This window comes from Coregonus lavaretus (genome assembly GCF_964263955.1).
Source record: "Coregonus lavaretus genome assembly, chromosome: 28".
NCBI lineage: Eukaryota > Metazoa > Chordata > Actinopteri > Salmoniformes > Salmonidae > Coregonus > Coregonus lavaretus.
In genome coordinates, this window is record NC_140015.1 from 4,541,501 (window position 1) to 4,552,874 (window position 11,374).

At 42.7% G+C, this 11,374-nt stretch overlaps 1 protein-coding gene across 2 annotated transcripts in view; it reads right to left on the reverse strand.

Moving 5' to 3' along the window:
* camsap3 (calmodulin regulated spectrin-associated protein family, member 3) overlaps positions 1-10,606 on the reverse strand; it is a 46,735-nt gene extending 36,129 nt beyond the window's left edge. For both annotated transcript variants that reach the window (XM_084144831.1, XM_084144830.1), the window contains exon 1: positions 10,057-10,606. In XM_084144831.1, coding sequence (XP_084000957.1) covers positions 10,057-10,189 — 133 coding nt within the window. In that variant the 5' untranslated portion in view covers positions 10,190-10,606. The remainder of the gene's footprint in view (positions 1-10,056) is intronic.
* Between the last annotated feature and the right edge of the window lie 768 nt (positions 10,607-11,374).

Consider the following 11,374-nt stretch of genomic DNA (forward strand, 5'->3'; position numbering starts at 1 on the left):
GACAGAGCCCTGTGGTATTGATAGATAACCAGGGTTGTGTTCATTAGGCATCAAAAGAAGAAAAGGACTACCTTGGCCTATCCATTAAGAAAAACTAATTTCGTTTTTCATTGTGTGCCTCGATGAACACGACCCTGGTGTTTTATTTTTAGCTGAAGGTAATCTCTGTGGGAAATTATCTTTAAGGCGACTTCTCAACAGAGTTGACAGGAACCTATGCTTTGTGGCACATTTCTTACAGAGCAGCTCGGACAAGAAAGTAACCTTAACCTTGTGAAAGGGCAAACCAAAACACTGGATGCGTCCCAAATGGCACCATATTCCCTTTATAGTGCACTACTTTTGACTAATTAGTACACTATAAGGGGAATAGGGTGCCATTTGGGGCGGAGACACGGTTTCTACCATGTAGGAAGCCAAGTCCTGGTAGCGGAGCACATGATGTGAAGCACAAAATGGTGAAGAGCACTAAGTAAACAGTACTTGGAGAGAAAGCGCTTGGACTGGTTTTCAGTAAAATACGACACACACACACCCCACACCCACACAAAACCCCATACAAACATGAAACTGAAATCCCACGTCCGACACACCCTCTTAACAAACTGGTTTAGCAGTATCCAGAGTGGATGAGACTAGGGCTGTTACGGTGACCGTATTACCGCCACACCGGTGGTCACGAGTCATGACGGCAGTCAAATTCCACGTGACCGTTTAGTCACGGTAATTAGGCTTCTCAAAGCTCTGATGCTGCTGATGGTCATTAGTAGCCTACCAAACTTGCTAACTACCTGGCACTCAGCACTCTATTGTCCCTCTAATCACTCTGACATCAATGCAAATGTAATCGAAAATCTAATCAAACACTTCATGAGAGCCCAAGAGCTCATGTTCCGCAACATTTCCATAGGCTGTGTGAGAGAACAGAGTAATGGCTTCTTTTAAAAAGCCCTGTGTAGCTCAGTTGGTAGAGCATGACGCTTGCAACGGCAGGGTTGTGGGTTCGTTTCCCACGGGGGGCCAGTATGAAAATGTATGCACTCACTAACTGTAAGTCGCTCTGCATAATGCATAATCACATTTGCGGTCACTTTTGAGAATGGTGTTTTCCCACTAATTGATTGCATTATGGAACATTCACCCTTATAACCTACTGCCGTGTGCGCATTGCTGTGCTTATAATGTGTAGAAATAGCTGAATAGTTTATCAACATTTTTAAGCAATGAGGCTGACGCAACAGATCAGAATGTTTAGCTTAAAACGTTTTTTTGATGCTAGTGGTTGTATTAATTTGGGATCTATCGCATCCCACAACTGTCCCAGACTATGTTTGGAATATTTATTTCTCGCACAGAATAGGTCAACTTTTGTACTATGGGGGATAGTAGATTGACATAGGCTAGTGCTTTTGCTGTTCGTTAGGCCTACTCATCTTGTAGGCTGACGAAAAGTAAATGTGGACAGTTCTTCCAATATCTTCAATGTGGGCCTTGGAAATTGAATTTTAGGGGGCATTACAGCCACACAAAGGGGATGCAGCCGGGAAATTCGAGGCATTATCAAGTGCTTGTCAAATTGTGAATGAGAGACTGATGAAGTGTGTACAGCCTGCGCAAAAAACTAAGCAGAGCTCATGCCTTTCATGCGACTTTTTTCTAATCATCATTAGAGTCCCATCATACAGCCTTAGAATGTATTAAAAATCAAAACATATAGCCCAACGTTTGTAGAACAACTAAAGTTACATTAATAATTCTAAATTAAGCATATAGGAGTACCTATTTCTTTGTTAACCGCTCAACACAGAATAGCCACATGTGCACACTCCCTCAAATCGTTTGGAGAAAATATCCTTTCTATTTTATTCAGCATTGTTCAATTGTATTCTTCATACTATAAAATAATATAAAATAATGCCAAGGAATTCTAAGCAAATCTTGTCTGCTAAATTAACTAGTGTAGCCCACAGCCATATGGCATAGCCAGATCAGGACCTAACATAAGGACAACTCAGCATATGCTATTCTGTTCTTCTAAAATAGACTACATTTTCTTCATATCATGTTTCTTTAGACCTGTCTAAAATAAATACATTGATTTATTGTGATGGTGTAGGCTATATCATATGGATTTAGACTTTTTTAATGTAGATGTTCCAAAGGTCTGCATCAGTGGCTTGTACGCTATGCGCGGAAGCCAGGCGATTCTAAATGTGTTTATGTTAATTAACGGTCAATTACCGTGAGACCGGCAGTTATTTACTTGGCAATCACCGGCTGACAAAATTTTATGACTGCCACAGGCCTAGATGAGACCCACATGGCCCATTAGGCCTATTCGTGGACAGTAAACGTAGCCACAGACCCGTTTTCAAAACCTACGGTAAACAGTTGGAAGGCTGAAACCAATTTAAAAAGAACAGTTAGGTTAGTATCTAAAAGGAGATTTAAAGGGGCATCACATGGCTCTCTCAGTGGTGAACTCCAACTCATGAGAAGATCAGAGGAGATTGAAGGATAAAGAGAGTCGCCCGACCATGTTGTTGTTTTGTCATTAGGGTTCCTTGAATTAAGTTAATGGTTCTATTTAAAGGCGCACAATAGCATGAGACGCCTATCCCAAAAACAACATTCCATTTACCTCTCTCCATCTTTCTGTACTTTCACAACTACAACGTCTTGCAACAGAAAACAAAACAATAATCTGTGTTCTTATGGGACAAGTTCATGAAGTACCACTCCGTTTATCAAACGTTTTCTCCCAACTGAACACAACCCAGGTGTAGAATACTAGTATGTCAAACAGAGAAAGATTACATTGGGGTGTGTGAATGTTCCACTGTATTTAAACCACAAGGCATGGAGGAACAACCCACCTGGTGGGAAGCCAACTGGAGTGCTGTGTGGAGAGCCCTCGGCCCCACTGAGGAGATGTGCTGCCCAGTCCTCCTCCAACAATCATGAAGACTCCAATGCCGGGGTGAGATGGCTCAACGCTGTGTTTGTGTGTGCTGGGGACGAATCTGGATTTTCCCATGTTAACATTTCCTCAAAGTTAAACAGTGGGCATTCCCTGTTGAGGTTTTTCTTTCACTTTGCTTTCATGTAGTTGGCCTACTCCTTTCTGTTGTGTTTTCTAATAACTTATGTCCTTTTCCATAATCTCCTCTTAGAATGGAGACAATGACATGGGGAATGCTGGTGAGGACGATTTTGATTAATTTCTTGCTAACTTCCAATGTTAAACAAGTCCAGATTTAAGACTACATATTCATGTCTGTAAACTTCTAAGAAGGTTAATTTTACTCACAATAATGCTAGTTAAATCATAGCTAAGACATAGGAAAAAAACATGATTTTAGTATGGTTTGTGGTGTTGAAATGTTGAACACTTATAGTGTTTGTGTATATTGACTTGTTTTTGTTATTAACAGATGTTTAAAAGCTTCAAGTGGCAGTATTACCACATGTTTGAAAAATGTATGCACTCACTAACTGTAAGTCGCTCTGGATAAGAGCGTCTGCTAAATGACTAAAATGTAAATGTAAATGTTAGCAGTAAACGTTTCAGGCAAACTGACAGTGATCAAGTGAGGGAGGTCAAACTACGGGTGCATCTCAATAGTCTAAAGCAGTTTACCTTTCCTCATCTCCTTTCCCTCATCCACTCTGATTCAAAAGAACTGGACTGATGGAAGCAAGCACATCGACCCGCCAAGTTGCTAGACTATTGAAATGCAACGTAAAATACCGCATGGAACACACAAGGCGTTTTCAGACACTGCATATGGAATAATAATGGTTTTCAGGCTTTTCCCTATAGGACGTGAATTTTTTTTATTACAAAATAATGCAAAGTAGGATGCAAAGCAAGATGGATGCAGTCGATACAAGCAACATTTCCCTGTGGGACGGTCCAGAAGGATGAATGACCTGTCTGTGTCACACACACATCACCAGGTTGAAACAGACAGACAGGGAAGCAGCGGTGGCTGGAAATAGACATTTTGCAAATGGGATTTCAGGTATTGGGAACCGCAGTTTTAAAAAGGCCTGCAGCTCACCTGCTCTCTTTCAAGTAGCAAAACACAGCCATTCACACTTTGTTTGAAAAGAAGAGCGCGAGAGTGGAAAGCAGGAACAGGGTAATGAGTCAGTAGTAAATGGAGGATAACAATGTCACCAGGACATTGATATCCATAACCCCTCAAGAGGAAAGTATTTTGATGACTGTGTGTAAACTGAGTGAGTGAGTGAGTGAGTGAGTGAGTGAGTGAGTGAGTGAGTGAGTGTATTAATGGGGCCACTGGGGCCAAGGAAACTGCCTCTCAACTACCACTATGACAGGTCAGGAGTTAGGGCATATCTATTGGTCTAGGTGAGCGGTCAAAGGTCATACACGTGCTGCACACCGAGAGAATTGTGGGAGCTGGGTTGTAACAAAACGTTATGCAAATGTGGTGAGTAATACACAAAGGCTCAAACAACTTGATGCCTAAATTGTATCCATAAATGTCAATAACAGTCAAATGGAGCTACTATATTTTATTGTATTCATTTATTTAAGCATGATACAAGTGATATACCTATTTACACAAGCACCATAAGTGAATAGACTAAGGTAAATGGAGGCAGTGTAAAGGTACTGATGGAGTAGAATATAAAAAGAGCTCTGCTCTGTGTGTTGTCGACTGCACTCCCGCTCTGCCCCCAACCCCCCTACTGACTGGAGGTGGCAGGGGGATGCACCAGAGCAGAGGCCATGTGGCCCTATTCATAATTGATCGATTGACTTAGCCCGCCTCGGTCAGTCTTGTAATAAAACATCAGACGTGGCCGTCACAAATGGACAGACACAAACCGAAAACGCTGAAATAGGACTACACACAGAGGCTGGGCCTAGTTTCAATCCAACCATCATTATGGGTAAGATTCTGTAAGGATCAATTCTGTCCCTCTCCATTCCAGTTTACTGTAGACGAGGTAGAGCACTGACTGACTGACTGGCTGACTGACTGACTAGCTGACTGACTGGCTGACTGGCTGACTGACTGACTGACTGACTGACTGACTGACTGGCTGACTGACTGGCTGACTGACTGACTAGCTAGCTGTCTGGCTATCTGACCAGAATTACATTTCAGAAGGGTTGTCATGGGAACAGTGAACACATTAAGACCACTTTGTTTTAATTAAGGGCCGAGCGAAGGAGCTGCCAGAAACAGACAGAGCCCATACATTTCCTGATTAGGGCCGGGGCCCGGTGTACTCAGGCTGAACTGCGAAGACCCTTCAGGAAAATGTACGCACCTTAAATAATTCAGAAAGAACTCTGATATGCTCAACTGTGCAAGGTATGCACTGAGAGGGAGGGAGGGAGAAAGCACAGGCTCAAATTTCTGCTTTAAGTGAGAACATCCAAATTAGTATCTATGATCAAATAAGATGTACTTACAACAATTATCCTAGAACATATCAAAATCATTTATAACATATCAAAATCATTCATGGTCCTCTGTAGCTCAGCTGGTAGAGCACAGCGCTTGTAACGCCAGGGTAGTGGGTTCGATCCCCGGGACCACCCATACACAAAAAAAATAATAATGTATGCACGCATGACTGTAAGTCGCTTTGGATAAAAGCGTCTGCTAAATGGCATATTATTATTATTATTATTATTATATAACATAAATCAACATGTAGTCGACAATTGCTGATCCATTGTTGTCGCTGTGGTGATATTCCTGTGAACATGCTATGGAGGGATATCAAAACCGTCATCATACGGTAGCAGAGACCTAGCAGGCTGATTACATACTCTGCTTTTAGGACAAAGACAGGTCTTGTTTTAAGACTGGTAACTAATGGTGAATATGATGTTATCCTGTTGCCTAGGTGAATGTTCCACATCTCTCTCTCTGGTTCAGGTTGATATGCCGATCGCCTGAAACACCCCTCGAAATAACTACAGGCCTCAGGGCCTTGATGTCTACAGGTTGAGGTTAACTAAACACAGACATCATGGGTTACCAGCATTCTTGTCTATTGTTAGAACTAGGGCGTACTGAAAAAGATAATAATATGAAATTTAACAGATGCTGTTATCCAAAAGGGACTTACAGTCATGAGTGCAGACATTTTACGCATGGGTGGTCCTGGGAATCGAACCCACTATCCTGGCATTGCATATGCCATGCTCTATGTCAAACTCAATGTGACTTCTCTGGTTAAATAAGGAATAAAAAAACAATTTAAAAAAACATTTAAAAACTATTAATGGAAAGGAAATATTAAATTTGCGGTTAGAGTATAACATCATTTTGATATACATCCCCCAAACTTTGAAAGCATCAGTTATGAGACATACATATAGTGTCAATGTCAGCAGTTCAGTAAGTTGGATAAAAGCATCTGCTATGACCTGATTTTGTATAGCTCATGAAGGATCTGTAAAACGGGTAGGTAGGTGGTCCTGATTCTACCATCTGTGTGCGACAGTTACCTCTCAAACAGAGACAGAGACAGAAAGAAAGAGGGACTTTGGTGGATCAGGGGCCATCCCAGAACAGAGCACAGCAGGGATTCCCTTCTGACATATAAATGTCCACAGAGCCACAGTATAATAGGACATCCTCAGCTTCTACATGAATACCCTCCCCATCATACACCAGGGTTACGTTCAGTAAGGCACACTGTAGCAAAACGTTTTGCAACGGAAAATGAAAATCAGTCTGTTTGGCCAAGTTCAGGTAGTAGCACCTCCTTGGTTTATTCCATTTGAAAACGTTTTCAACCTTACTGAACACAACCCTGCATTTACATGGTGTAAGCATGTGCTAGCTAGCTAGAGGTAGTTTCCACTATATTTCTTATACCATTAATTTCCTTTTAAATCCACAAAGGGAGATGAACAAGTGCACACTTAGGGCAGAGAGTCGGGATGCAGCGCTAGATCCTCCTTAGGTCCTCCTCACCTATTGACTCAGTCTCTCACCCAACCCAAGACACACTGATGAAGAGAAGAACATGAGTCATAATTATGAACAGAACCCAGCTCTAGCAAGGTGGAGCTATGGAGCTAAAAAAGCAGCGACAGGTTTCAGGCACACTGAACAAACAAGATATGTTTTTATAACCTTTGTTCACTGGGAACTCTGTTTTATCTCAGGAATTGTCAGAGAGAGAAGTAGGCTAATCAATATTTCCATTAATTCCTTATTTAACCAACTCAAACATTGAGTTTGACATAGATATGAAAGACTCTCTCTTGTATGCTATGACTTGTAGTGGACCCCTGTGTACACAAACTCATTTAGTTGTTTTTTTATTAGACTTTTACAGAGAACAGATATCAATAGTCTGTCTGCTTGATGTCTGACAAAACTAGAGACATCTTAGTGTGTGTGTGTTTGTTTGTTTGTTTGTTTATTGGCGTGAATTCAGTCAGGGTACGTTGGGGATTATGGACTCGTCACACCTCAGCTGCTTGCTTGCTTGCTTCCACACACACACACACACACACACAAACTTGAGCCACCATTGGGTGATCACTGAGTCAGAAGAGCCTTTCTACCAATCAGCAGGTTTAGTCAGGGGTTCCCAAACTGTTTCACTCAGGCCCCCCTTTCAGCATTGGGGAACATCACGCCCCCCCCCTCCCCCTGCGCATCACTGTCCTTCTACACTACAGGGCTTCTGGGAAAAAAACTGATGATGTCACCCAGCCTGGTCAAGAAGAAAGATAACTGCAGTCCTCCTGGCTTAGCAGGATCACTGGCCAGAGGGACACAGGCCAACACACAGACAAAAATGTGCGCGCGCAGACACATACATACACACACATCTGCTGTCAGTTTTTACTGCTCTTATTCCTTCAGCCTGGCTTGGGAGTGCGTGTGTGTGACTTTGACCGGAGGGTGGGAGGGCGTGGCTGGTTGGTTGAGCAGGCTGGCTGTTGATGCACGGAGAGGGGGCACAAAGACAAACAGAACAGTGCAGCAGGAGCTTCAACCTGTACCCATGGACACAGATTGCATAACACATGACACATAAGCCACGTTGCTAAAGTACAATCGAGCTTGTGTGTGTCATACCGTAACAAAATGTAAACCCTCTGTGTGTGTGTGTGTGTGTGTGTGTGTGTGTGTGTGTGTGTGTGGTCCCAAGCTCATTTCATTATCCCTTGCTAGCCGGGAACCTTTGTTATTATTTCAGGGTTTCCAAATGAAGCCCTTTTTGACCAAGATGGGCCTGGTTCTTCACCGTTTACTATGTTTAGTAGAATGTCTTGTGTGCAGTAGGACTATGCTTTATGCATTAATCAAGTGTTCTGGACTGTGGCTAGGGTTGACTAATAAGAGAGCTTATGTATTGTAAGAGAGCACTTGGTAAGAGGACTCCATATCCTCCTATTATAAGCAATACAAACATTTTGATGTGCAGGTGTATGGTGGTTGGTTATTGGTTCTGTCTTTTTCCATCTATACCGAACAAAAATATAAAACGCAACATGTAAAGTGTTGGTCCCATGTTTCATGAGCTGGAATAAAAGATCCCAGAAATGTTCTTAAAGCTTATTGCTCTCAAATTTGTTTACATCCCTGTTAGTGAGCATGTCTCCTTTGCCAAAATAATCCATCCACCTGACAGGTGTGGCATATCAAGAAACTGATTAAACAGTATGATCATTACACATGTGCACCTTGTGCTGGGGACAGTAAAAGGCCTCTAAAATTTGCTGTTTTGTCACAACACAATGCACATGATGTCTCAAGTTGAGGGAGGATGCAATTGGCCTTCTGACTGCAGGAATATCCACCAGAGCTGTTGCCAGATAATTGTATGTTCATTTCTCTACCATAAGCCGTCGTTTTAGAGAATAAGCAGTACTTCTAACGGGCCTCAGAACGACAGACCATGTGTAACCACGCCAGCCCAGGACCTCCATATCCGGCTTCTTTACCTGCGGGATTGTCTGAGGCCAGCCACCCGGACAGCTGATGAAACTGAGGAGTATTTCTGTCTGTAATAAAGCCCTTTTGTGGGGAAAAACTCATTCTGATTGGCTGGGCCTGGCTACCCAGTGGGTGGGTCTGGCTCTCAAGTGGGTGGGTCTATGCCCTCCCAGACCTACCCATGGCTGCGCCCCTGCCCAGTCATGTGAAATCCATATATTAGGGCCTAATGAATTTATTTGAATTGACCGATTTCCTTATATGAACTGTAACTCAGTAAAATCGTTTAAATTGTTGCGTTTATATTTTTGTTCAGTATAGATGTTCATTCAACTGGGGAGGGTAGGCGGCCTATATAAAACATCATGAAACTAAAACGGGTTTCGATTTAAATTGTGTTGTGGGCGTATATACAAACGGATTATATTTAAGTGGGTGTGTATGCGCGTCATCGAAAGAGCAAGGGTGGTTTCAGTAGCCTCCACGCGACCCCTGAGCGTTCAGTCTACTACCATTAGTATTATTACAGAGAAATAGACCCTCGTATTATATTATATTTGGATACATTTATCAAATCTCACGCTATTTGTTCAGCAGCTGACCTGACAATAGCCTATGTGTTTGTCAGTGGTGAACACTCGGTTCAGGTCAGGATATTTTATAGTCCCCGAGTTACTCGCCAGCCAAAATGAAATTGGTTCGATCCATTATTGGTGATTGCAATTAGGCAAGCTGTCAAAACCGATGCCTCGTCACCATTCGCTAGGGGGGCCTCAATGCACCAGTCGAATTTGGCAAGCAGCGAGTTGGATCTTAAATCGGCTTAAGTCAACTACTGTAAATGAAATAGGCTGCTGTGATCCAGACAAAACAACAGTGCGTCTGTTTTTAGGATGTTCCACCTCTCACGTTCTGTAGGCTACTCTTTGTGTGCCCAAAATCGCTGAGTTTACACAACGCGCAGTCAGTTCACCTTCATGCATGCGCTTTTCATTACACTGACAGTAAGGGAACAATGCTGGAATACATGGGAGGGAGGGGAATGTGGGAAAAACACAGAACAAAACATAAACGTTTGGCTACAATAGCCTAGGCGACATACCTGCATTGCCGTAAGATTTAGCCAAGAGCCATCCTACACTTGCGCATATTTTTGCCCTGGTACAATCATACAGATCCAAAGGTTTTATGTCCGGGACTACAAAAGTCTTCCTCATCGCGTTGGAGTCCACCATAGCAAGTCCGCAGACAGGCCGTGATAACGGGAGGGGATAGAGACCTAGAAAATAGTTGGTGGCGAAAGAAGAAGCTTCAAATCAAGCCTTCATTCTTTTATTTTTCCTATTCCATAACACTGGGGGCGAGGAACACGGATGCGGGTAAGAGTTCTCAGGAAATATCCAGACACTATGGGCCCCAGCTCAGGATATATCCCGTTTCTCTCCTGATTCCACACCCAAAAAAATGGGCATACGATGAAGGAGCGCGGTCTTAAAACCCTACAGAATCCCCCAACACATCGGGTTATAAAAAAAAATAAAGGCGTATTAATTCCCGTTTCGCCGTCCGCATTGCTAACGTTTGGTTAGCGCTCTACAGTAGGCTACAGAGCCCCGCAGATGACTGATTCCCAGGTGCTCCACAATGGCATCACTTACTCAGCCGACTGGCCAATTGTGTTTGAGGAAGAGTGAAGGGGCGGGATCTCAGTCGTGTGAACGCGACCAGCAGGTTGAGGTATGATGACAGCTCTCAAGACAGGTGCATTAGGTAGGTGGAAATTGCCGTGTTGGGTTGAGCAAATAGCCTACAGGTGGTTTCCATACACTTGTCTCCAAAAAACAAAAAGTAGCCCACCAAATTATAAGCAACTTTTATCAACATAAAAGACATGGACTGCCACAAACCCCCAAATTGTACAAAAATAAACGTGAAATAGGAGACTAGGAGACTTTTTACAGAAAAAACAGAATTCTCAGCAGGCACACAGATCTCCCAATCACATCACATGATGGCCTTGAAAGTTCCAAGAGCTCTCTCAGCGTCCCTCAGCAGTAACATTGTGGTTGCTGTGTCCCAAATGGTACCCTATAAGGCTCTGATCAAAAGTAATACACTATGTAGGGGATAGGGTGTCATTTGGGACGAACCCTGAGAGGATTACCTCTCAACTGTTTTAATCTAATTATGGAAGAGAACGTTAAGGCCTATTTCGTTTCTGTTCCAGGGTTATTCATTTCTCTGAATAACAATACAAACTAATCTATCAGTAAAAAACTGGTTTAAGGGTTAGTTTAGCTGGAAGTGTAAATTATATCACTTCAGGCTATAATACACAATATACTGCTCAGATCCAGTCTAGGATGCCACGTATGTGTGTTCCTAATTCCTAAGAATCGTTGAACGCCAGCTAGAGTGAG